Source organism: Patagioenas fasciata, chromosome 21 (genome assembly GCF_037038585.1).
Source record: "Patagioenas fasciata isolate bPatFas1 chromosome 21, bPatFas1.hap1, whole genome shotgun sequence".
Classification (NCBI taxonomy): domain Eukaryota; kingdom Metazoa; phylum Chordata; class Aves; order Columbiformes; family Columbidae; genus Patagioenas; species Patagioenas fasciata.
In genome coordinates this window covers 2,638,087-2,664,596 of record NC_092540.1, presented here as the reverse complement: position 1 = coordinate 2,664,596, position 26,510 = coordinate 2,638,087, and the positions used below count along the sequence as shown (strand labels likewise).

At 47.1% G+C, this 26,510-nt stretch overlaps 1 protein-coding gene across 1 annotated transcript; it reads left to right on the top strand.

Moving 5' to 3' along the window:
- The first annotated feature begins 2,112 nt into the window (after nucleotides 1–2,112).
- Nucleotides 2,113–22,966, top strand: LRIG2 (leucine rich repeats and immunoglobulin like domains 2). Its single transcript, XM_065854339.2, has 18 exons — nucleotides 2,113–2,351; nucleotides 5,522–5,593; nucleotides 5,959–6,033; nucleotides 6,530–6,664; nucleotides 6,830–6,973; nucleotides 7,090–7,233; nucleotides 7,703–7,846; nucleotides 8,103–8,246; nucleotides 10,781–10,861; nucleotides 11,679–11,750; nucleotides 11,890–11,961; nucleotides 13,362–13,522; nucleotides 14,631–14,951; nucleotides 15,860–16,141; nucleotides 16,915–17,364; nucleotides 17,837–17,986; nucleotides 18,804–19,085; nucleotides 19,667–22,966. The coding sequence occupies exons 1-18, from the start codon at nucleotides 2,128–2,130 to the stop codon at nucleotides 19,894–19,896; spliced, it is 3,183 nt and encodes a 1,060-aa protein (XP_065710411.1). The 5' UTR covers nucleotides 2,113–2,127; the 3' UTR covers nucleotides 19,897–22,966.
- Nucleotides 22,967–26,510: the final 3,544 nt, after the last annotated feature.

Below are 26,510 nucleotides of genomic sequence, written 5' to 3'. Positions count from 1 at the left end.
CGCAGGTGATCCTGGGCATGCAGGAGGTACGTACAGCATCAGTGGTGCACATGCAGATGGCTCACATAGGCAGGATGGGAGCCAGGGCTTTGACTCCTAAATTGATGCTGTGGGCAACTGCAGATCTCACGGGAGCCATGAGGGACTGGAGCTGGAGAGGGAGGAGCAGGGAGAGCTTTGAGGAATTGGCTGGAAAGGCAGGGCCCCTGGCAGCGGCAGTTGCAGCTTGGTAAAACACAGCAGGCTCCTTTCTGTTCCCAGACATTAGGAGCAGTTCAACAATTAAGACTAGCTTCTATTAATATGCAAATTTCTGCTGCCATGGCAATATTCTTATACATGCAAATTGCAGTGGGAACAATTGTTGAAGAGACCAGTGCTGGGCCCTGGACTTTGTCTGAGCAGATGCTCCTAATTGACCTCCCCCGGAGCTTTGCACCCTGGGTAGCCAGGGCCAGTGTTGCCAGAGGCCACTGTCACACAGGCAGCATCTCCCCCAAGCACCAGCACCACTGCGCTGCCCCTGGCCCTGCACGGAGCTCAGGCCTGTTTGCACAGATGCCGATCCAACGTGCCAGCAGCAAAAGGCAGGGCGGTCCAGCCTCGCTCTTCCGTGGGAACCTCCTTCCACCTGCCACCAGCATCTGATTCCAGTTTCTGCAGCTGAAGCTGTGCCCCGAGCTGCTCCCTTGGTGCATCTTCCCCAGGCAGCCAGACTCGCCTGCAGCAGGACCTGGCTGCTGCCCAGCCTCGCTGCGGGCCACCCAGAGAAGCTGGGGCTGGCCCAGGACCGCAGGCGCTGCAAGCACCAGCACCGGCTTGTCCTGCTCACAGGCACTGCTGAGCCGCAGATCCTGACTCGAGGGGAGGGGGGATGTTTTCTCCTGAGCCGGCTTGGGACGGAGCTTTCAGCAGCTCCATGCCAACGGGGGGAGCTGGATTTGCCACCGGTTACCAGCCCGGTGCAGCACCAGAGGCTGCAGTGGGAGTGTGGTGCCCATGCATGGCTCACCCAAAACCTGCTGCAAGAGGGCAGCGGACCCTAGGAGAGCAGCGCCACCCTGCACGTGTCCCTTCCCGGCTGGGGCCAGGACCACGAGGTGGCAGCGTGTGAACAGCATCAACAGGGACCCCTCAGATCTCCCGGGAGAAACCACATGGCTTCCCACCAGATCTCGGAGTGCACCCACTGAATGCCTGTGGTTCTGCTCCCTGGAGCCCTCGGCCATCCTCAGGGGGATGGCGTGGAACTGTGGCCGAGGCAGTGAGCTGCCAGCTCCAACAGTGGGGCTTGGGGTAGCCCAAGCTCCTCAGCGGGATGTGAAAAGGACAGACGGGTTGCAGAGGGGATGCAGCGTCAGGCTGCAGGTACCTGGCGGTTTGGCTGCTGCGGGTTCCCAGCAGGTGTTGGTACGCGGGGCTGGTCGCTGGCGTTGGCTGCACACCAACAGCCACTGGTACCATGGGGGCTGCTGCTGTCGGGGGAAGCAGTTGTGCCAGGGGAGGTTGAGGATGAATCTGGGGAACGATTTCTTCCCCAAAGGCCTGTGGGGCATTGGAACAGGCTGCCCAGGGCAGTGCTGGAGTCACCATCCCTGGAGGGTTGGACAGACAGAGATGAGGTTCCCAGGGACATGGGGCAGTACCAGGGGTGCATTAGCGGCTGAGCTCAATGATCTTGAGGGTCTCTTCCAACCAAAATTATCCTATGTCTCTATGACAACACTTGGCTCACAGGGCACCGCAGGCCCCAGGGCTGCCAGAGAAGGCAACGGTCGCTGGGGCTGCCCAGGAGCACAGAGCAAACTCAGGGCAGGGCTGGGGGCCGGCGGGACCCGGAACGACCTGACGGCGACCAAGCCACAACCGGAGACACCGCAGCGACCGCGCGGCGGCGAGCAGGCGGGGCTTCCGTATGCCACGCCCCCCCCCCCGTGGGACCACGCCCTTCACAGCCACGCCTCCGCTCGACCACGCCCTTCACAACCACGCCCCTCCCGGTGCGGCCCCGCCCCTCGCCGCCTGCGCGCTGACGTCACGTGACGTAACGGGGCGGGGCGGGGCGGGGCGGGGCGGCCGGGCCGGGCGGGCGGCGCGGGGCCGGGCAGGGCCGCGCTGGGCCGGGGGATGCGGGGAGCGGGGCCGGGCGTGCGGGCCGCCCGCGGCGCGCTGCCGTGGACCCTGCTGGTGCTGCTGTTGGCGACGGCGGCGCTGTGGGCGCGGGCGGCCGCCGAGCCCTGCGGCGCGCCCTGCTCCTGCCGCCGCGGCCTGCTGGACTGCAGCCGGCACCGCCTGCCCGGCGGGCCGGGCCCGCGGAGGATCCCGCCGCTGCCCGCCGGCACCACGGGCCTGTGAGTGAGCGCGGGGCGCGGGGAGGCCGCGGGGCCTAACGGGTGGTGTGCTGTGCGGAGGCCGCGGCCTAACGGGCGGGGTGTGTGTGTGGGGCCGGGGCCTGGACGGGCTCTGGGGCGGGGATGGCCGGTGCTCGGTATGCGCGGGTTCTCAGGGCCCGGAGCGCTCGGTCGGGTGCTGCGGGGGGAACGGCCGCCGGTTCGGAGCCCGGCTCCCGTGAGCGGGGGCACCGGCACCGCTGCACATGTAGCCGCCCGGAGGAGGCTCCGTCTTTGGGTCAAAAAAATGAGAAAACGTTTGAAATGAGTGTGAAGTTGTGACTATAGTAAGGTTTTTATAATGCTGCTTAAGCCAGGACTTAACGTTTTTTGCAGGTCAGGCTGTAGGACACAGTCCCTTATGTTTGTGCTTGGAAATATCCTTTCCAGCCCCAACTCCAGCTGTGTGCTGTGGCAGTTTGTCCTGCTGCTGATTTCCCTGCATCCCTTTGCTGCTCAGCGACTCCCTACTTTTTCCCTCAGGAAAACCATTGTGGGCTCCCCTTGACATTTGCTGCCGTTGTTTTTTCAAAAAAAACACCCCACAACACAATGAAGAGCCACCCTTGGTCTCTGCTCCCAAGAGTTTAATTAGAGAGTGTGCTAAATAGCATTCACACGGGGTTGAACCCTGTTTGCCTTTATCCTTCCTTGGTCGTTCATGTCACAGTCACCATTGCGTGTGTCACCTTTGGCTGCAGGGGACTGGGCTGGAAAAGGTGCTGAAATACAAAAGATATCAAACCCCACCTTTGCATACAGAGGAGTTCTTAGGATCTTTTGGAGTGATCGTGTTTCTTGGTTGATAGAAATAACAGTATTCCAGATCAAGGAAAAAAAGCCTGTTTGGGAGACAGTATAAACATGCAAACCGCTCTTCAGTTAAGGCCAGGAATTCCTCTAGAAGGACTCCACAGTTTCATCTATGTTAAAAACTGGGCTTGTCACCTTCTTACCCCTTTGTGGTTCTGTAGTTCTCTTCGTATTGGAAACAATTCAGAGAAAACATGTATTTCAGCACAGAAGTACAACTAACCAGTCTGTGAAACCTTTCCTGTTTAGAAAGGTACGAGGGTATCTTAACGTTAGCACTTGTCAGGAAGGGTGTCAGTGCCTGGAAAAGTGAGCTGGAGGTTCATCAGGTGGCTGATAAGCAGAACGATACCCATGCTGTTTGGAGAGCAGGTTTCCAAGCTTCAACAAACACTCGTGTCTGTCCCCAAGCTGACGGAGGGTGCGTTTCCAGCTGCTTGGCGCAAACCGCGATGGGAAGGAGCAGTGCTGGCGCTGCATTGCGCAATCGGACATATGCTGCAAACAACAATTAAGCGTATTTTCTCTGTTGTGGCTTTCAGGATTTTGGCACACGAAGTATGTGTGTGTGGGGGGTGACATTTTTTCTTCCCTAGGACTGGTCTAGCTGTTCTGAATCTAAATGAGCTGTAATGCGCGCAAGCTGTTTAAAATTAATCAAAGCTTAATTTCTCTCACATGAAAAAGTCCCTGATGTGCTTTCCCCTCACAGTTCACCTGATTTTGAGCACTAAACATTCTTGTTTTTCCGAATTCTTTCAAACTACTTGCAGGTGATGGTACCCGTGCGTGTATGGGGTTGGGTGGGTTTTTTGTGTGTGGGGTTTGTTTGTTGGTTTTATTTCTTGGGGTTTTTTTTTGGTTGTTGTTGTTTTTTTGCTGTTTTTAATAAGGCCAGGAGAGCACCTTCTGAACTCTTTTCCATGGCAGAAGTATTCAGGCAACTGTACCTTCATGTTTCCTGCTAAACTACATGTGTTTTGTGGGTTACCTGGCAGGTGATGAGAAGGGTAGGGAAATCAAAGAGATGGTTTTTGATAAGTCTGCATCTTAATATCGCATTCTTCAGAACAAGGAACACAAACCCTACTCATAGGGTGGGGGGAAAAGGTAGCACGATGCTGGTGGTCACTGCCTTCCAGTCCTGAAAGTGTTTGTATTTCCTGGTAACTAGGGACATGATGAGTAAAAGGAGATTAGGTATCAGTTAATTAGTTCAGCTGGTTCCATTCACAGCAGGTGTTTTGGGTGAGCTGGTGCGTTTGCAGCTGGAGTGAGCTGTACACACAGAGCCCTGGGGAGGCAGCGGGTGTGCTCACTTGGGCTGGATTACAATAATTTTCCAGGAGTAAGTGTATGGTAATCAATTTGGTGTGTGCGTTCTGTTTTATTTCCTCGAGGGATGAATACCACTTCAGCTCAACACCAGTGTTTAGATGATTTTATACACAATACCAGATGAATCTCTAAAATACGCAATTTTGCATGTTTGCTCTGTATCTTGCATAATACGGGCCTCACAGTAAAAATGTGTTTCTGAAATGACGGGTTCTTTGGTTTTGGCTATTTCAGAGCAAGGGAATGATACCGAGTTCTGCGTGAGAGCAGAAACCTTTGCTGTGTGATTGAATGATCTCAGTGTCAGAAGCGGAGTGAGAAGCGCCGTGTCTTGCTACCAGGCAGGCACAACCAGCAACTTTCTGATTTCATGGGCAGTGTTCAGTTATATATGCGCCTATATATACATTGGATTTCACAGGTGGCGTTCAGTGCTATCTGCTCAGGATTCTGGCTGTGCTGAGGGTATCGGTCGTGGTGTCAGGCTTGTCAAACACGCAGCGGCTCAGGCTGTCGGCGCGAAGTTTGGGGATTTGTTTCTGTTCTGGGCTCACACTAGAAAGGCATCAAAAAGATGAAGTGGTTTCACAGTTTGGAGCGATGTCTGTCTGTCCTCGGTATGGGTAGAATCGGGTTTCCATCACAAACTTGATTTCTCTTGGTCGGCCTTTGGCTCATGTCACAAAACAGAGATAGTCCGTGCCTAAAGAGCTCTCAGAAGTGCACCCATTTGGTGTGGGTTTGGGTTTTTTTTCCATGTAACGTTTTATACATCAAGTCTAAAGCAAAAGTAAAGCACTGCTTTAAAGTTAAAGCAATAGAAATAGCATCAACATCCAGTACGGGCATTAAAACCAGATTGAATGACTCTTTTGCCTGTTGAAACAATCCAGCTCCTGTGGTTGTTCCCTTATAAGCAAGACCAACCGGCACTGAAGCACACACCTTCTATAAGCTTTTTTTTCCTCTTTGTTTTCTAGGGATTTAAGTCATAATCATTTATTGTCGTCCAACTGGAGCATTGATTTGTCTGTCCCTACGCTACAAGAAGTGTAAGTTGCTTTTTTGTGAGGATAAACTCTAAAGTATAGAACTGCTGCGTTGTGAGCAGAAAACATTTTCATAAAATATTAGAAAACAAATGTTTTTAAAAAGAAATGAGACGTGCTTGTTTTTGCTATAGTTGGTTATAAGTTAAAGTAACAGTATCCATGAAAATGGTGATAACTGGTGTACTTCATTATTAAATTGTTCAAATTGTTAGTATTTAAGCTTCAGGGGACTTTTTTTTGTCAACTACAATTATTAACATAGTCGTTAATTGCGTTCTGTGATACAAATTATTTCTGCTGTGTACAGAAGGGTATTTTTTCTCTTTGAAGTGCCAGTAATCTTGTTTGTTTGTTTTGTTTTGAAGGAAAATGAATTACAATGAGCTAAGTGAAATTCCATATTTTGGAGAAACAACTTCAAACATAACTCTTCTCTCCTTGTAAGTAATAACTTGTCTGCCTTTTTCTCCTTTAACAAACGGGAGATTTGTGTTAAGAGTGCTGCGATCAAGTTGTAGGAAAACAGCTTCTTTTGTCTTGAAATACTGCTCCTTTAAAGTGCTTTGGGGAATATGTAAGCGCTCTTTAAAGAAATACAAATCAGTTAGACAATCAAGTCACCCTAAATTACCAATAAAATGCAGTCAACCAAGGCAGGCAGCTCTGAAGGGGAGGGATTCAGGCCAGGAATGACGGTTCCCACAAGGAACAGCCCAACTACAAGCCCCGGAGTTGGGATCTTTTCATACGTCAAGGTGGCAAATAGCTCTTGGATTTTCAGTATTGCTTTAGGAATTAACATTCTGAAGCGTGTGCTACATGTTCCGTTTGAGAGATGCGCTAATACCGATGTGCAGAATCCTGTAGCTCTTTCAACTGCGCAGCTCAAAAGGATGGCATGTTCTGATAATCATATTTGTTGCTGATATTTTTCAGGGTGCACAATACCATCCCAGAAATAAATGCTGAGCAACTCCAAGTTTACCTTTCATTGGAAAATCTAGATCTCAGTTCTAATCTTATCTCGGAAATTAAAGCTTCTTCGTTTCCACGGATGCAGCTCAAGTACCTGTGAGTATGTGTGACCTGTTCTGTCTGGCATCCCTGGCTGTCCCTGACCTCATCAATTAGATTACCATAGATTATATATTACTGAAGTGGTTGCTCTGAAGTGCTTGTGCGGTTTTGTCCATAAAATTCTTGATGATCTGAAAGGCTTCTTTTTTCTTTCCCTAGGAATCTGAGTAACAACAGAATAACTACTCTAGAAGCAGGCTGTCTGGATAACTTATCTAGCTCACTAATGGTGGTAAAGCTGAACAGAAATAGGATTAGTGTGATTCCACCTAAGATCTTCAAATTGCCTCACGTGCAGTTTCTGTAAGTAGCAGCCTTGAAGGCTTAAAAACGTGGTGTCATCTCAGTCTGAGTTGACTTTTTACAAGATTGTGCTTGTCGAAAGGTGTCTTAATATTTAAATGTCTATTTTGTAAAAGGGAACTGAAAAGGAACCGGATTAAAATAGTGGAAAGTCTAACATTCCAAGGACTGGAATCCTTAAAATCCTTGAAAATGCAGCGCAATGGGCTTAGCAGACTGATGGACGGAGCATTCTTTGGCCTGGGTAATATAGAAGAATTGTGAGTATGCCTAGTTGTAGAATTTCTTTTGAGAACTCTAGCTGTGGAGGGTTGTGTCTTGTGTGGCTTCCCTTACTTCGAGGCCATGCCAAGATATTGATGAGCATCACAGGAAATCAGTTTCCAGATGTGTATTTTCCTGTTGTTTTGTTATTATGTCTGGTTACTTCAGAGGTGGAAAGATACTGACTCTCTCCCCAGCTTCTTCCTGTGTGCTGATCAAGAATGCTCTGACTTTAGGTTGCTTTTTGCTGGTTTTCATTTGCACTCTCCCCAACATGGGATGGTTCTTTGTGGCGTTTTGACACAGATAGCGCAGGGGTGTGCTGTGGAATGAATATAATTGTCCATTTCAGGCTGCCTAAGGTTTAATATTTGTAAATAACTTTGAGATCCACAAGGTGAAATTTTGTAAATATGTTTCATTGATGATCTCATTGGCAAATGGTTTTTCCTTCTAATTCCTTAGGGAACTGGAACATAATAACTTAACAGAAGTAAACAAGGGCTGGCTGTACGGTCTGCGGACATTGCAACAACTCTATGTGAGCCAGAACGCCATTAACAGGATCAGTCCAGATGCGTGGGAGTTCTGCCAAAGACTCTCTGAGCTGTAAGTCGTGGGCTGCTCTTCATTGGGGATTTTGGAGTGTTGCAATAACAGATTGGATCGCACATACGTAGCAAGAGTGAATTGCCAAAGCGAGCACTCCATTGCCTTGTTAGGCCAATGGTAATGCTGTGTATTTAACTGATTTTTATAAGTGTTCTGTTACAGAAATTAAAGTGCAATAGTTAATCAAGTTTGATATTATTTTCATAATTAATCCCCCTACTTACCTTTTAAAGTGCATGTTCAATGTTTCTAGAGACTTGTCGTACAACCAGCTAACTCGCCTCAAGGAGTCTACCTTTGTGGGACTTGGTTTATTGGAGAAACTCAACCTGGGTGACAATCGCATTAGTCACATTGCTGATGGTGTGTTCAGAGGCCTGACAAACCTTCGAACCTTGTAAGTACACAAACCTTCTAATTGAAATCTCAGTTTAAAGCAGCGAAGCTTTTGGGGAGTGAAGACAGTGGATATTGCGCTGTGCAAGCCTGAGATCGGTGTTTTGTCGTTGTCATGTGCTGTCCTACCTGCAGTTGTGATGGGGCTGATCATCTTTTTGGTCTGCAGAGATAACAGGATTCTGGCTCAGCTAACCCAAACCAACCACTTAATTTTAGTGGTGACAAGATACAGTGACTTGGTAACCTTGGATGCCCAGTTGCCCGTCACACCAGTTCTGAGAAGGGGTGGGTAGTCAGCTTGTGTAAATGCGCTTTGTGGAGGGAAAGGTTGGCCTGGACCTCTCTTTATTCCAGTATTCCGGGTGCTTTAGTTGGGGTTGGAAACTCAGAAACCAAGCAGCGAACCCTTTTGGTCGCGGCAGGTCGGGTTTAGCCCACCCTGCTCTGTGCTGAGGTCGGGTGTGGGTTCAGTTCTTGCTGTCAGCCACAGCTCTGTTCTTGCCAGGACCTTTCCTAGGAGCTGCAGCCGTTGGATATTCCTGACAAGAAAAGACTCAATCCTGGCTCTTTAAACAACAACAACAAAAAAAAGGGTCCCAAGTAGATCTGAACAGTTGTAATCATCCTAAACAATGGCAGTTGAGAAAGGAGTGAAAGTTTATAACCCCTCTGTCAGTTCATTAAATAAATGCTTAAATAAGCAAACTCACCAGAGAGATTTATGTAAGCAGTCATATTCTGTTAACCTTAATGCAACCTTTTAATGAAATAATTAAAACTAATTTCTTAGATTTAGAGTGGCATTGAAAAGAACAAGAGCAGATTAATTAGTCGGTTTTCCTGGGCTCCTCAGAGGCACGGATGGGACAGAGACTGGAGGTTCGCTCGGGGTTGGAATGCGCGGCCGAGGGCCGGGGTGATTAACAGGCTCCAAGCATTCGAGCGCAGCCAAGCGTGAGGAGCCAACTCCTCAGCTCACACAATGAGGGGCTTTTCTTTTGGGCTGCTCACTCATTTTGCTGAGTGGTCTGAGTAGTGGAGTGGAAAAATACTTCAAACAACAGGAGACACCGTGTTGCTGTCGGATTAGTTCCATTGTTGCTTGTATACTGGTTGTTTCGGTGTGAAGGCTGACATAAATATGTCTCTGTAGGTTCAGCTCCTGCCGCTATTCTGCAATGTAGCTTTAATTAACAGAAATAAACCACAGAAACTGTATATTAACTGCAAGGTAGGATTAAAGGTGTGTCTAAGAATAGCAGTGAAGTTTTGAAGTTTTACATCTGATTGCATTATTTACTTCATAATACTGTGAGTAGCTTGGTGTTGGTACCACTCCAGCATTCGCAATCTAAAATCCTGCAGCAGACCTGGAGATGATTCTAGAAACAAGTCTCAAATCACAAGAATTAGCAACTTGGAAAAAAATGGTATATTATTCATCTAGTCATTCTTCTCTTTAGATCACATCTGTGTCCAGTACCTTAATTTTCAAAGAGGAAAATACTTATTATGACCAAGTGTCAAGGCCATATTTGTTAAGACCTTTTCTCTTTGTCCTAAACTTTAAAGTGTGAATATGAATTGTGGCAATGGCTGCTGTATGATGTTGAGAACAAGACTTCCATATTTTAAAGGAAGAGAAATAAGAAAATGTGTAGTCTACTTCCTGTGGCAGTTGACTTATTTGGAAGCTTCATCAAGCTAATGCATATAATACCTGGTAAAATGCAGTAGAAACCCTTTTTCATTGTTGTATCTTCCTTTAAACACTCTCTGGTCTGCAGGGACTTCTGTGCAATGTGGTATCAAAACAGACAAAACCTGTGGTTTTGACACAAACTCCTGGCTCAGTCCATTCCATTCAGGCTAAAAATGCAACTGAATTAATTTCACCTTTTTGCTAAAAAGCATTTAATCCCCTGCAAACCATATTGCTGTGTTGCTTTTGCTGTTGAGACTGCTCCTCTGCGTGAGGGGCCGATGTGCTGTGCAGAGGTCAAACAGAAATCCCATTAGCTGGTAACAAGATCTGTGAGCAGAATATCAACTTCATTCTGAAAATCTACTGCTTTGTACCTGGCAACCTTATGCTATAACCTGTGTGTAATCTCTTAATATGCTAATGCTGTTATAAGCCTGTTACTCAGGAAGATTAATGCTGCTACTCTATGGTTTAATTCACTGACGAGAACCAACTTGCTTTGGGAGCCTCTCCCAGCTTCTGGTAAATAATCCATCACATGAGAAGTGCTCGTCAGGCTGGGTCTTCCCTTCCATACCACATCAAGAAGTTGCACTGCAGAATTTGTTTGTGGTTCTGTCTGTAGCATTGATCTTGAACAAGTTGTGTTTTCCCTGAAAAATTCACCTCCTGACAAGCTTAGTGGTGTAAAAGGTTTGAGCCTTTCCGAGTGACGCTGTGCCACACACCCCAGCAGGTCCCACAGACGGGTCTCTTCCCCAGCGCTCCGCTAGCAGGGTCACGATGATGTTATACATCTTCTTTATAAGAAATCTCCTCTCCTGCAGGGATTTGCGGAACAACGAGATCTCCTGGGCCATAGAAGACGCAAATGAAGCGTTTGTGGGACTCAGCAGGCTGGATAAACTGTACGTATTACAAACCATTGCAATGACAGTTCTTCCCAGAGTGCAAAATATTAAGTAACTGTAAATCAATGACACAAGGCAGAAAGCCTTTCCAGCTGGCAGCTGTGTTCATTGTATCTCCACTTGTGCTGCAACCTCTTGGTATAGGCTTGGGTTCCATGTTTAGGAGTGTTTGAGTCTGCGTAGCACTGGATCACCGTGCAGACCAGTTTGAAGAAATGAAGCATAAGTATTTGGCTGCGTTTATTATTGAATAGCCCAGTCCCACTGTGTGACGATTGTAACTTTTTGTGCTGCTTTAGTGCGGGTAAAAGTTGTTGCTTATCAAAACCAACCAACCAGCAAACCACAAAGTATTTTGGAGCAACCATGAAACGCTGTTGAATTATCAGCTTTTTGGTACTTAGACTATGCACTTTCCATCCAGTGCCATGTGCTTTATAAGAAGCTCCATCCTGTGGAGCTACAGACTTGGCTTTTAACAAGTAGCTTGGCGTGAGGGTGTGTTTGCAGCAGATTGGTGTTAGGAAGTTATTGCTCTGCTCCCAAGTTGTACTTAACCCTGTTTCATTCTACTGGCTTAAATTATCTGCTGACACGTCTCTAACCCAGATCTATGAGTAAGAATGGAAAAGAAACTCTTCTTAGTAAAATTGAGTTGAGTTTTTAAGCTCTGGAAACAGTATTTGATCTTTTAGCTCAGCTACAATTAGAAAAAGGCTTAGTTAAACATCACAGGGAATTTCTTTTGGATCTTATTTTTGAACTCATATTGACATTCAAGCTGGTTTCTGGGTTTGGGGGTTTTGTCTTTCAGAATCTTGCAGGGAAACCAGATTAAGTCAATTACCAAAAAAGCATTCTCCGGTCTTGAAGGACTTGAACACCTGTAAGTACTTTGCCTTGTAGAGCTTTTAGTTATTTGTCTACTTCAGTCCTGTATTCTCTCTCAAATTCTCAAGAATTTAACTGAAGGTAGCATATGAAATCATACTTACCCATTATTGTTTTCTTTGCTTAACTTACAGAGATTTGAGCAACAACGCAGTAATGTCAATCCAAGAAAATGCTTTTTTTGCCCAGACTCACCTGAAGGAGCTGTAAGTTCATGACAGTTTTTATAGGTTCTTTACGAGTCCTACCATGTAAAGAATCCTTTGGCCACCATAGGATTGGCTGAAGTTGACTGAAGTGTGTCTGTTTTCATTATAAAATATTTAAAGCAATACTGATAAGTTGTCAACTCAAAGTTGTTAGTAGTATACTTGGATTTAAGATTTGATGTAATCTGCACCTCTGTTTCCTTGGTTGCAACTGCTTGAAAATACGTTTTCTTGCAGTGCTGAGCCATGAAGTTTATCATATCTTATGGGTTTTGTAGCAAACTTGGCACATGCTGGTGTGTAGACAGTGAGCAAAAGAAATAATTCGTCAGGAATCTGTCAGGGGACGTCGCAAATGCTACATTTTGTCTTCCATTTTTGGGGACTAGGAAAAGACTTCAAAATTCACAGCTAGATGAGAACTTTGACTTACTCAGCAGATGCTTAAGCTGCTGGAGCCTCTTGTGATCTTCAGACATTTAAAGTATAATGTGAAGTGACCTTCACACCCAAGACTAATCCTACTGTAAGTCAGTCATCTCCGAGTTAAAGTCCCTGAATATTGTGTAATCTGTTTTAAAACTGTTATTCCATTAGTTAATCTCATCCAGATGGACTGTTAGTCCACAAGATGTGCCAGTTTGAGGAGACACATTTTAGGTGTTAAAGGCTTTTGTCGCCTTGTCTAACGTATCTTCAAAGAGAGGAGTTGTTGGTATGTACAGCAAACAATGCGCTGGAGTTCTGGTTTCCTTGTGTGCCTTTTCCACTGCCGGGTTTATGTGGTGGCAGATCACTTCTTGTTAACATGCTGGGTTTTCTCCAGTCAGTCATACCCACACATAATATTTAGGAAACTCTGAAAGCAGATGGTGGGGGTAAAGTGACCCATCGTTGTTTCCTGATCACAGTTTTTCTGTGGAGCGGAGAAAACAATCTGCAATAGATACCTGTATGAAACAAATCGCTTTCATTCTCAAATATTCATTAGCTGGCATGAAAATGAATCTTGAGGCTTACACTAATTTCATAAAGGCAAGCACGTTTGGTTTGAGACATAGAGCTGCTCTGCAGTGTTATGTTCCTTTTAGTTACTTTAAAGAGGGATGGGATGATTGTAATTACAAGCTCAATTTTTTTTTTTACAAGTCAAAAGTCCAAGGTCGTTTTCTTCAGAAACAAAAAAGATTTAAGGTTTTAATGCTGACATAGAGGGAAAGTTTTTCTGGGTTGTCTGTAGCATATATAGCTAGCATTTTATAGTAAATACCTGGAGGCGTAGAAGAATGCTGTAAATCTTGGCCATTTCTGAACATACACACTTCAAGTTGTTGCGTGAAATCACGCGTGGGAATGTGAAATGGGAAACTTTGCTTTTTTTTGCCTTGTGCCTGCAGCATCTTGAACACCAGCAGCTTGCTGTGTGACTGCCAGCTGAAGTGGCTGCCGCAGTGGCTCAGCGACAGCCGCCTGCAGACCCTCAACGTCAGCTGTGCCCACCCCGAGTGGCTGGCAGGACACAGCCTGCTCAGCGTGGACCCCGACGACTTCGTCTGTGGTTGGTATTGTTAAGGACTTTTGGTGTAATAACACGGGGACACAAACCTGTGCAGGCACCTCTCTGGAATGGCGCTGGTGGTCTTGGCTGTGATGCACGTGTGGGCCTTTCTACATCACTGGGTCTGCTTTGGAGCTCGGGATTAAATTCTGTTTCTTTTTGCTAACCTGAGGGAATCATTCTGTGAGAGTACATTGTTTTTTATTTAGGTTCCTGTTAAAAACTGATGATGCTTCCATTGTCCCTTTAACTTTGTAAAGGCTGTTTGACACATCCTTATTGATTCTTATCCATACCAGCAAGACCAGAGTAATTAATACTCTGCTGCATTTTCTGATGCTCCATAATGTTTATCTGGTTCTGCCACCACAGTTGCAGACTTAAGCCTGTTTATTTTTGTAACTGTGAGATGGAAAACTGAGAGGCTCTTTGCCCAGAGTCATGTGTGAAGTCTGTGGCAGGCTTGGAAGTAGCCTGTAGTTTCATTTTGTGGGTGAGCAATCTGATAAGTGTTACTCGTGCGTACGCAATTCTTTCACGTGGTGGTAAAGGCTACAATAATCATCATGTGGGTGCAAGCACCTGCTTCTCCATTCTAATATCACCACCGTGGTGCCTGACACTGAGCGCTGTGTGTGCCTCTGAGAATGTCTTTGCTGAAATAATAGGTATTGAAATAACTCTCATCAAGTGGGATGAGATAGAGTGAACTGCCAGCTTGCTATGCTTTGTATTCGTAAAACTTAAAGGCTCCTAAAGATATCTAAACTATTTGAGAATAAGTCTCAGTCCTTTGTAAAATAGGCTGGCTCTTCAGCTGAGCACGGCTTTTGTGTGTGGACTAAATATAGCAAGTTCCAGACAGTTGTACGAAATACAGAGCACTGCTCAGGACCACACTTCTACACTGAGTGTTTGCAGTGCTTACTGTGTGCCTATGGGTGGTTTTAATCCTCTTTCACAGCTTGGTTTCCAACTGGAAACAGCTGAATATGTGCACCTCAAGAAGGACACGTGTTCCCAAAGCTCTCTGCTTATGTTGTCTTTTGAGTAGTATTAATTGCAAGTTGAAGAGGAAAATAACTAACCTTGGTGCTTTTCTTTTCAGATAATTTCCCTAAGCCGCAGATCAGAGTGCATCCTGAGACCACGGTTGCCCTGCGAGGCATGAACGTGACCCTGAGGTGCAGCGCTGTGAGCAGCAGCGATTCGCCCATGTCCACCGCCTGGCGTAAGGACAGCGAAGTGTTGTACGACGCCGAGGTCGAGAATTTTGCCAGATACCAGCAACAAAGTGGCGAGATGGTCGAGTATACCACTGTCCTGCACCTCTTCAATGTGAACTTCACCGATGAAGGAAAGTATCAGTGCATCGTCACCAATCACTTCGGCTCCAATTATTCCAACAAAGCCAAGCTGACTGTCAATGGTAAGCAATCGTGGTAACAAAGGAGAAACACTTTTACCCTAAAGCTCTATTTAAACAGCTACAAGTCTGTTTTTCAATAGAGCTGACCCAAAATAGTCTTGCAAGGCTGTCTCAGTGGTATTTAGAGGTATCCAACATCTTTTTATATAGGAGGAAAGAAGTGATTTTTTTTTTTTTTAATTTCTGTGGGTGAAAAGCCTTCTGTTCACTTTTGAAAAGAGCAGATACATCCCATGCCTTCATTATAACACAATTAGTTGTTCATATAGTTAAGTGGAGGTAGGATCTTTTAAACTAAAAGCTCCCTCTGCTGTCTCTTCAGAACTAAGCACTTTTCCCATGTGTTCGTAAAGCCAGGGAAGATTCAGCTAAAAACAAGTGGTGAGACTCGAAACAAGCTCTGAAATATCAATTAGTTTTAGCCATAATGATTCTATTGATTTTGGTTGGAGGGAAGGGAGGTAAGAAGACGACGTTCACATCAGTCAATGGAGCACTGATCCCCATTGTGTCTGAGAACAGAGGTGCCTGTGTTGCTTTGCTTATCTGGGACAGGTAATGCAGACTTGGACTGATGAGATGGAAATTCACCTTTGCCATAACCAGGGAAGGAAAAGTCTGATGAAGGGCTTACAAAGAAGGCTAAACCTTTTTTTTACTGCTTTTTCTCCATGAGAAGTGTCCCTCAGATTATCTTAAATGAGCATTCTAGATGGCGTATTTAAATTTGGAGGACAGGCTTATTAGAAATGACTGCAGAAAACTTCAGCAGAATCCACCTCTCTCTTAGGGAGAGCTACGGGTGTCTTTCAGATTTGTGTGTTTTCAGACATTCTCTGTGCTGTGGAGCTTTTGTCGCTTTTTTCCCTGGTATTGAAAATACTGAACCTACGTCTCCTTTGATCCAGAATTACCTTCTTTCCTGAAAACCCCCATGGATCTCACCATCCGCACCGGGGCCATGGCCCGGCTGGAGTGCGCTGCAGAGGGTCACCCCCCGCCGCAGATCTCCTGGCAGAAGGACGGCGGCACAGACTTCCCTGCGGCGCGAGAGAGGAGGATGCACGTCATGCCCGAGGACGACGTCTTCTTCATTGCAAACGTGAAAATTGAAGACATGGGAATCTATAGCTGCATGGCGCAAAACATCGCGGGTGGTTTGTCAGCGAACGCCACGCTGACCGTGTTGGGTAAGCGGTGGGTTCATCTGTGCTTGCGTGTGGGTCACTTCACTTCTGCAGCGGTGGCGTAGCTTACTGTGAGTAAAGTGCTAAAGAATGAAGTTAAAATACAAAGAACATAATTTTCCTCTATCTGCAGACGGTATTTTGCAATAAGGAATGAGAGAGGACTTTATTTTCCCCATGGCTGCCCCACCTTCTCTCCTCCAAACATTATGTTTAAGGATGCTGCCTCTGGTGCAGCATCTCTAACTGCGTTGTGTGGTTTTGGGGCATTTCAATGCAGACATTCCTGAACAGCAAAGCTTTAAAAGCCAAGCTACGGTGCTGACTGGTGAAGTTAGTATGATCTTTGCAGAACAGAACTGAGACATATATCAATCCAGCGGTATAAACTAGATAAATAATTTGTATTGTCTTAGAACAAATTCAGTTGCACGTAATGTAATAATGGGCGGGCAGTTCCCTCTGGAGTGCAGTATTTATTGAAGACACTGACTTAACATTATGATCATATGCCAATTTAGAATTGGAATACATAAAGCAGCAGACTGGCTGGTGTAATTCTGGGGATGTTTGCTGTATTTGCTGCAGTGATCCATGGAAGAGCTGAACTCATTATTTCCTGAATCATGTGTTTCATTGCTCAGCTTTACATTCAGGTTGTAAGAACAGATATTTAAATACCTGGGGGTATTTTATAAGTATCATGGGGTGCACAACAGTGTTGCACAATAAAGTTATCTTACAACTTTGAGTCATTTTTTCCTCTGCTGTCACAGAAACTCCTTCCTTCGTTCGGCCCCTGGAGGACAGAACGGTAACGCGCGGTGAAACCGCCGTCCTGCAGTGCATCGCGGGCGGCAGCCCTGCCCCTCGCCTCAACTGGACCAAAGACGACGGCCCTCTGACCGTCACAGAACGGCATTTTTTTGCTGCCGCAAATCAACTCCTTATCATCGTGGACGCCGGCCTAGAAGATGCTGGGAAGTACACGTGCATCATGTCCAACACGCTGGGCACCGAGCGTGGCCATATTTACCTAAACGTCCTGGCTTCCCCGAATTGTGACTCTTCCCAGGGCGGCATTGTCCACGAGGAGGACGGCTGGACGACGGTGGGAATTGTGATTATTGTCGTGGTGTGCTGCGTTGTGGGAACCTCCCTGGTGTGGGTTATCGTCATCTACCACATGCGGAGGAAGAGTGAAGATTACAGCATCACTAACACAGGTAAAGCGCAAAAGCAGCCGTGTTCAGTGCCGGTTTTGATCCCAAACGCTTGTTGAGCGGTGGTGAAATTTCTGGATTTCTTACAGATGGATAGAATTGAAGAACTGAAGATTTCTTTCTAAAATACCCTCAGGGATTTGCTCAAATTCCTTCATTCTAGAGGGTTTATTAAGTATCAAAAGTGTGTTAATTTTATTCCTTATACACCAGATGTGTTCTGCCTTGAGGGAAAACTGTAAAGGTTGGAAACATGTTCGAAAAAACTTAGAAATGTTTCCAGGACCTGGAATAATGTGGGTAAATTCCCCTCCTGGCCCTGTTAGTTTGGAGCTAGCTGTACGGATTTATAATCACTGAGGCAGAAAAAAAGCTAAACATATATGAGTGGAAATTCTGGATGACGTTAATGTGAGTAATAGTGTTGGTAATTACCTTGAAATCTTCACGCTTAGCTGTTAATTGTGCCTTGCAGAGGAGATGAACCTACCTGCGGACATCCCCAGCTACCTCTCCTCGCAGGGAACGCTGTCGGAGCCGCAGGAAGGCTACAGTAACTCGGAGGCCGGGAGCCACCAGCAGCTCATGCCTCCTGCCAGCAGCTACGTGCATAAAGGTGCAGATGGTAAGTAAAGCCCTCACGTGTGTTCCTGCTGTTTCAGCACATGCCAGTGCACTGTTCAGTCCTCACAGCTGGCAGCAATATTGTGCAAAGCAGGGTAGTTCTGCAGAGTGACATCAAAAGTGGCTTTTTCTAGAGGAAAAATTGAGGTTGATCGTAAAATTTCCATCGATCGTTCTTCATTTGAGGCATCTCCTCTCCGGCTTTTCTTCTAGTGGGTTTATATTCTGCTATTGAGGCTTCTGCATTCCATGTGCATCGTTTAACCTTTTGTCCAGCAAATGTGTGGGCTCTCATATGCTATGAGTGCCTTTGCATGGGGATGTCGTGACTGCTGTCCTTTAGGTGCCAGAGCAGCGCAGTTCCCTCCAGAGGCTCTTGGCTTCAGGGTTTGTGCTCAGTTTAGCACGATGGGGATGTCATTAGGGAATTAACTGGGTTAAATGTCAAGGTAGATTTTTCTTTGGCATCTCAAGAGCCCAGGTACTAGAGGTGGAAATGAAGTTAGCTTGGAAGACCTTACTCTACCTTTTGTCGTTAGCGTAAAATTGCTGCCTCTGTCAGATGTATAGTCTGCTTCCTGCAGTCATAACTAAAGCTTTTCAGGATATTTGTGTCATTGAGTCCATAGAGATGCTATCTTTACCATCTAAATGCTGAGGAGCCATCCAGTCCTTATCTAGGCTGGCTTTCGGAAGTGATCTTTCAGTTCTTCCCACCTCTCCCGTTCCCTGTTTGCTCTCGTCTGTGGTCTCACTGCACTAGAGTCTGAATTAGGATCCTCTTTTTCGGTGTTCTCTTTTCCCGCTGTGTTTGGCAGGTGCCGCAGCGCCGTTAGTGATCTGCTCAGACTGTTACGACAACGCGAACATCTACTCCAGGACGCGAGAGTACTGTCCCTATGCCTACATCACGGAAGAGGACCCTCTGGATCCAACACTCCCTAATTTCATGGTGCAGATGCCCAAGGAAGCATACCCAGCACGCACCCAGCATGAAACCAATGCTCTGGATAACCTCCTGGCAGACAGAGACATGTCTGTCTTCCTTACCAACCATGACAAAATAAGCGAGAAGAAAATCTCCTCCCAGCAGATTAATGGTGAGTGTCGCCTTTTCCCTTTTGTTGCTTTGTATTCCCTGTTACTTCTGGCCTTCCGTGTGCTGCCCTTGGCTTTTGGCACAGCTAATTCTTCGAGTGACCGCTGTTTGTGGAGTAACTCGTCTGCCTTTAACCACAGTTTGCATCCAGTACCCAAGAGTTGAAGAGGGTGATGTTCAAAAGATGGTATTTCTTAATCTGCGGTTCATTGCTTAAAGCTTGTGGAATGTGATCCTTTGCATGTGTTCAAGGACATTTATTAGCCAAGAGCTGAAGCTGCACGGAGGAAATTGAAGTAGCCCTTCTGTTTGAGCTGGCCTGAGTTTCACAGAACTCGAGGATTTTTTTTTCAGTAAATTGGTTGGGTTTATGTTGACTTTTTATAAATTCACACTGAAAATGGAGGCGTTTTTTCTGGTTGCTGTAACAAATCGCTGAAACAGGAATCCAGTAAAATACGCTCTCAAAAACGGAGCAAATGACCTCGTAAAAACTGCTGTTACCGAGTCGCACAACTCGGCTCTGTCCGGTGTGTCTATCGTGGAGTCGCTCCTATTCATTTTCTAATCTTTCTTCCTCAGAGCCTTTCCAGCTCCCTTTATGGGGAGTCAGCAAAGACCTGGCGTGCTCTCACTCCCACTTTGTGCATCAGCAGCCAGCCCGTGAGACCCCGCGGCCCCTGCGCAACGAGGGCGTTACGGACAGCGACCGCGAACAAGCCGCTTCACCCCGGCCTTGCCACAGGTTACGTGACCATAACTTTGATTTTAATAGGACACGGAACATTCATGACTACAGCGAAACCACGTAAGACTCTAACACGAAGCCTTGAAAGCAAATCCACATCAAGCGACTTTTTGTATTTACTACCTCAGGACTAACCCCAAGGCCAAAGATGCTTGTGTGCGTGTGTCTGCAATCCCAGGCTGACCAAACAGGGTCAGACTCCGTAGGAGGAGGCGCCACGTGCCCTTTTTCCTTGGATTTCTGTGTGTTGGAACATGGGAATGTGCAACAGAACACATGGATGATATATCCCCAAGAATAGCATTAAAAGGTGGATTTTTCTGGTGTTGGAAGCAGCCTTTGTGTGGGTGCATGCTTTGAAAACCTCTCCAGAACGCATAGCTGTTTCGCCCCGCGTTGTCTGCTCGTGTTCAGGGCCTCCTCATGGAATTCCCCAGTAATTGTAAGCGTAAAACTCTTGGCCAGCTTGTTGTTCTTAGATCGTTTGCGGGCGTCTGTTACCAGTCTAACTCTGGGGCTTCTTTTCTCCTATGAATAATGGACTCTAGTTGTAAATACATTTGCATTTATAAATATTTTGTATACACTAAGCATATAAATGTGTTGGCTGTAATGTAAATATATTTTTTGTTATACCAAAGTATGTATCATACTGTTAGCCTCGACAGCTGCGGATCAAGCCATATGTTTTTAAGCCGGTTGTTTGGTGGGACCGAACGCTTGTTTCTGAGAGGATGGAGCTGTCTTTTGGGTTGGAAAGAAGTGAATTTACTCTAGGTACGTGGTGAAACTGTGATATTGATGCATTTTGTTGTTCCATACAACTCTGTGTGCGTTAAGCCCGGCCGACCTGACTGCAGGCTGATCCATTCCATGGCGTGAGCAGGATTCCCGGTTTGATCTGTGTTGAGAGAGTCCTTCAATCTCTCGATTTAATTCCCATTTTGCCCAGAGGAGCATAAAGCCCAACAAACCCACATTAACCCATGTTCCAGGCTGGGGTATCCAGCTTCCCAGAGCTTCTTGTAAATAGCAAACAAAAAGAATAGTACACAAAATATTTCCTTCTGCTCATCTGGTAACATAGCTGCAAGATGGGAGTTCTGAGTGCTTTGTTTCAGAAGCTTATCTGAGCTTTCATCTTTAAAAAAGCCTTTGTATCGTGTATGTTGCAGAGAGGTGTCTGTGTATTTCTCCCAGCTGCGAGTTAAGTGAATTTTTATAGAGAATGTTGTGATGAGAAGCGTCAGGTAAATCAGGAGATCATTTGATAAATGCTCCGTGGATGTTGTTTCCTCTGCACAGCATAGGTAGTTTAAAACACTTGTGTTCCTTTCTGTCGTAAAATATGGAGCAGAATTGTTACCCTATCGAAGTCTCTGATAGCTCCCTAGGCCTCAGCGTGGCCAAAATGTTTAAATATTTGATAGGTGAGGAATGAAACAATGAGCAGGGAGCCACTCAATATTGAAAATCCAGTGTTTGCTGAGACAGAGGAAGCACAAACTTCGTTAGTGGAATGTGCCTGGCAGAATTGGAAGGAAGAGCATTCTAAGACTTCCTGCAAAGATCTTTCTTCTGGGAAGATGCACCTTTGTGTAGAAGGGGCTGAAGACCCGTCAGCAATGGGTTTTTAGCCAGTACGTTGTGCTCAGCGCCAATGTGTTCTGACGTTATGCCGAATACTCACGCCAAAGAGCAAGGGGCTTTCTTACTCGTCATTGTTGCATTTTTTTCCAAGCTGTAGGATGTGCAGTAAAACAAAAACAGCTGCGTGGTGTTATCTTTATAAAGACAGACAGACCTTTTTGGACCAGCCCAAGGGAGGTATGTGAGAGCTCCAGTCGAGCCGTTCCTAGACAGAAGGGTGTGTGCCTGGAGTATCAGATGCAGTCATGCGGAATCACAGCTGAAACTTTGGACACTATGGATTGAGTAAATGAGTGAGGAAGTGGTGGGAATAATGATGATTTTCCTATAGCTCTTTGGGCATGAACAATAGGCAGATCTGTGCAAATGAGCAGATATTATCAAGGGCTCTTACTGTGCTCTCAAAGCTACTGTGGTTGCTTTGGTAGCCAGCAGCTTTAGTAGGGAGAGGATCCAGTTGTCCCTGGACAAAGCAGAGAGGGACACAGGTGTGTTAAACTCTCTTTGGGCTCTGAAATGTTTTAACAACAGACATTCTAAAAGAAGAACCTCAAGCTTATTCCTTTCTGGTTTTATGTCCTCCAGGCTTATTTAAGACATGGTGCTTATTTTCAATCCAAAGTTCTCTCTGTTGCAGGAACCTGGTCCTGTCAGTTTAAATCCAGATGAGAAAGGTCAAGACACGAAACTACAGCAGCCAAATCTCATCCTTGTTTCCCAATATTCACCCAGGCTGCTGCGGCCGAGTGCTGCTTGGCACGTGCAGAGCAGGAAGATGCTGCTGCTCCACCTCCCATCTCCATTTGGCAAACGCTGGTGACATTTTCCTTTGTCCCTCTCTCCTGTGGAGTTGAGCTCACAGGGCTCTGTCCCAGTACAGCTTTGTCCAGACCTCAGGTGTACTTTGGGCACAACTCCTTGATGAGATTCAATTCCCCATAGGTAGGTGAGATGTGCCAGGACCAGGGCTTTAAAAGTAACACCGTCTGCACCAGAACAAACTGAACCGCTTGCTCTTGAACCCATTGAAGAGCTAAAGCTGCGTTTGTTTCTGGGAGATATTGCCCTGTAGAGCTGCCGTTACGAATTAGGACACTTGCATCCTTCCATGAGCAGTCGTATTTTTCAAGCTGGTTGTAAATAGGTGAAGCCTGTGAGTGGGTGAACACCTTGCCATGCCAAAAATTCCAAGGCAGACTGGCAGACAAATGGGGTCTCTGCTCTCCCCTTCCCTCCAGGGGTGCAGGTAGGACAGAGCAGCCCTTCTGTTCTCAGCAACGCAAACCGTTTCTTCAATCAATGCCAAAGTACTCGCAGTACAGGAACTCCAGAGGTTCATAAGCAAAGCTGCTCATGTTCCCTGTTGCTATGTCCTGGTGTCTATTTATATTTTTTTCACATACGAATGTATATTTTGTATAGCATGTGTAATATATTTGTGTATTGTAATATACCTTCATTCAATAAAATGCTATCTACATTGAGCATCTTGTGTAATTTTGTTAGCATGCAGATTAAATAATTCATTTTTTCTTCTATGATACGTGATTTTCATAGGGAAAAAAGTACGGTGAAGTTTTCTGTCACCACGTTCCTGGGCAACTGGTTCAGGTGCCCCTGCCTGAGCAGAGCATTGGACGCGGTGTCCTCCAGAGCTGCCTCCCAGCCTCATCCCTGCTCTAATTTTGTGATTCATTTCAGTTTTCCAGTAGGAAACACCCATTTCTGGAAACGTGGGGTACATCTTCCCCAGAGCTGGTGACTTGGGGCTGGAAGACTGGCACATCGCTCTGCTCCCAGCGCTCTCCTGCCACTCGCATCCTCTCAAGTACCAAAGGGATCTTTTCTTCCTGGCAACAGACTCAGCACAGGTGAGTTGGTGAGAGTGTGTCACTGTGTCTCTGTTCCTAAAAGCGTGTTTTATCCCTTTGAATAACTTACTCTGTTTTATCACTGTATTCTCGTGCTGGTTTGTGCTCTGATAATTGATCACCTTTGCTCTCCTGTGCTCTGTGTTGTTCGCCTCACCGTTTTACCTGCTCACAGCTCTCGGCGCCGTGTTGCTTTTCCCGAGTTAACCCGAGCTTCTGTAGCCGCCTCGTCCTCTGTTCTTGCTGATGGTGAGCACAACGTGGTTCCTGAGCACTGGAGGAACGGCTGGGCAGCCGCTGGCAGCCTCACCATGGGTCCCTGCCCACATTTTTGCAGCAAGAGGCGATGTGTTTGGCAGCACTGCCCAATTCCTTGTGGCCTGTGTTGCCTCCCTGTCCATAGGACCTTTGCTGAAACATCCAAAAAGCAGAAGCCAGGCTGTAAGCAGATGGCATTGCTTCTGTTTTCTGCCCTCGTAGCAAGAGCGGAAGGGCTGTCCTTTCTCTGCGTGCAGGCTTCTGGCCTCTCTATTTATCAGCTCGTGTGCCTGATAACCAGAGATTCCTCCAGTGCTGGTACCAGGCTGTACCTGGCTGGACGGACACACCTCCAGCCAGCTCGGGATGCTCCTCGTACCTACAGACTGGTGCGTTTTCCCAGGGGAAAAAAGGCACTTGGAGTGTCCACAGCATCCCCAACTCCCACCTTTTTTGTGTGTGTTCTTACATATTCTCAAGCCACCACAATCGCAGGGGGTTGGCCTCGATGAGATGAGCCTGCCCCACAAGCCTTGATTTACCCAGGAGCACGAGGGTGGTGAAACCCCACGCCGTCCTGGGATGGTTTCAACAAGACGCACAGGAAAAACCAGCTCTCGCCTTCCCTGGTAAGGTCAGCTCTCCCTGGTTCGTTATGTGCAGCTCAACCCTGGCATGGTGTCAGAGAACCAGCAGCTATTGAAGATAAGATCATGAATAGTTAATGTTCTCAGTTACCCAAGCATATTTAAAAATTAACACTGAAGCCTGGTGCTGATGAGATTAAAAAACTGGGTCATCAAAGGGAGGAAAAAACAGAAAACAATTGCATCTACCCTCGGGCTTCACTAATGACTGAGTTTTCACAGAAGTTCCTATCCATGCCTTGCTTTAATCCTTCGGTGGTTTGAGATACTGGATACTTCATTAAACCACCTTCCCTCCTGCCAAATCGAGCCTGGCGTTTCGAGTCCTTCAGGGTATGTGCTTAGCAAGGGAATAAGGAAACAGCGGAGATGGGAAGAGATGAGGGTCCCTGGGTCTGTGGGAGGCCCAGCCTTGGTGGGGCTTGGGCTCCGGTGCCTGGGCAGCCGTGCTGAGCCCTCCCCGAACTCCATAGGAAACTGAAGAGACACAGGACCCTTTTTCAGAATGAAACTATTGTGGGCAGACACTATAGGGACTAAATAAACTAAATCCTAATTTTTATGGCTTTTGCGCTGAAGTAGCTGATGGAAAAGCAGCGGAGGGTGCTGGGTCACCTCACCCACAGCCAGACGTCGGTGACGAGGGATCGCCAGGTCCCCCGGGCAGGGACGGGCAGCGCTGAGCACCTGAACACACTGTGACTCTTGTCTGCGGGTCCCCAGGTGAGCAGAGGTGGTGGTCGGGTCCTGTTGTGTGTCCTCCTGCGTGATGGGGATGCGGAGGGGGAGCTGGTACCCACCAGGTACTGGGAGAGGAGGGGAACAGCCCCTGAGAGCCGGACCTTGGGCTCCCACCGCCCATTCTCATCCCATCAGGATGGGAAATGGGATGAAACACAGAAAAAGGGTAGAGAAGGGACAACCTGGGAGCGTGTCCTTAACCAAGGGCCTTTTCTTGCTGTGCCTGGGCAGCCGGCCCGCACTGGAGTTCCTATTTGCAGGGAAATGGAGCGCTATTAGGGCTGCTGTTTATCTCATTTTCTCCCAATGAGATGCGATCGATTTGCTCTCTGGAGGGACATACGCTGATTAAACTGTGAGCGGTTATTGACAGGCCCTGGCGGCTGCTGCGCTCGGCCGTGTGCTGGGGACCCGCCGCTGCTGCGGGGTCCATCCTGCTCTGCGGCCACTTTGTGCTGATAATGTTTCAATCAGGGTTTATCTTGTGAGGTGACAGCTGCTTCATCCCGCAGAGGGGAACCGTAGAATCACAGATGGTTTGGGTTGGAGGGATCTTCACAACTCACCCGTCCCACCCCTGCCATGAGCAGGGACATCTTCACCAGCTCAGGTTGCTCAGAGCCCCGTCCAGCCTGGCCTGGGATGTCTCCAGGGATGGTTCATCCACCACCTCTCCGGGAACCTGGGCCAGGCTCTCACCACCCTCAGGGCCAACAATTCCTTCCTCATGTCCAGCCTGAATCTCCCTCCTTTAGTTTCAAACCATCACTCCTTGTGTTATCGCAACAGCCCCTACTCAAAAGTCTGTCCCCATCTTTCTTCTCAGCCCATTTTAAGTACAGAAAGGCCGCAATAAGGTCTCCCTGGAGCTGAACACCCCAACTCTCCCACCCTCTAAACAGGGTGGAAGAACCTTCCTGTCCCAGAGCAGGATCCTGGTGCTGCTCCTGTTTGGTGCATGCGGGCAGCGCTGCGGCCATCGGGCTGGCACTGTCCCCCCATTCCCACCTCCTGCATGTCCCACCCTTCACATCTCCCAGATGCGGTTCAGCACCAGCAGCGTTTTGGGTCCTGCTCCGTGCCCAGGGTCCACGTGCGCTGGGTAACAGCGGCACAAGGCAGAGCTGGACCCAGGGAAGGGTTAAAGCTCCATCCCCGGAGCTCTGACGCACAGATCGCGGCTCTGGATTCCAGCTCATCTCTCTTGGCAAAGGCAGATTTTCCCTAAATGAGATCCTCTTGCGCATAACTTGTGTGTAACACCGGGGATAACTGCTCCGCTCATCACTTTGAAGGTTCAATTTCACATTAGGTTTAATGTCTCTTCTGAAGACTTATATATGTAATTCACCCCGGCGGTTAGAAAAATCTCCCACGTCCTCGCTCAGATTTATTGTTGATACCTTTTTGCCTGACGCTGGATGTTGCAGGCGCATCTATCGAACGGTGGGGCTGTGATTTGTGACTCGCCAAAGGGGATTTCAGGATGCAGAAATAAATGTGCCCTACTC

Coding starts and splice junctions, on each gene's coding strand:
- LRIG2 (XM_065854339.2), top strand. CDS start 2,128: ATGCGGGGAGCGGGGCCGGGCGTGCGGGCCGCCCGCGGCGCGCTGCCG. Junction 2,352..5,521: donor CCCGCCGGCACCACGGGCCT/GTGAGTGAGCGC, acceptor TTTGTTTTCTAG/GGATTTAAGTCATAATCATT. Junction 5,594..5,958: donor GTCCCTACGCTACAAGAAGT/GTAAGTTGCTTT, acceptor TTTGTTTTGAAG/GAAAATGAATTACAATGAGC.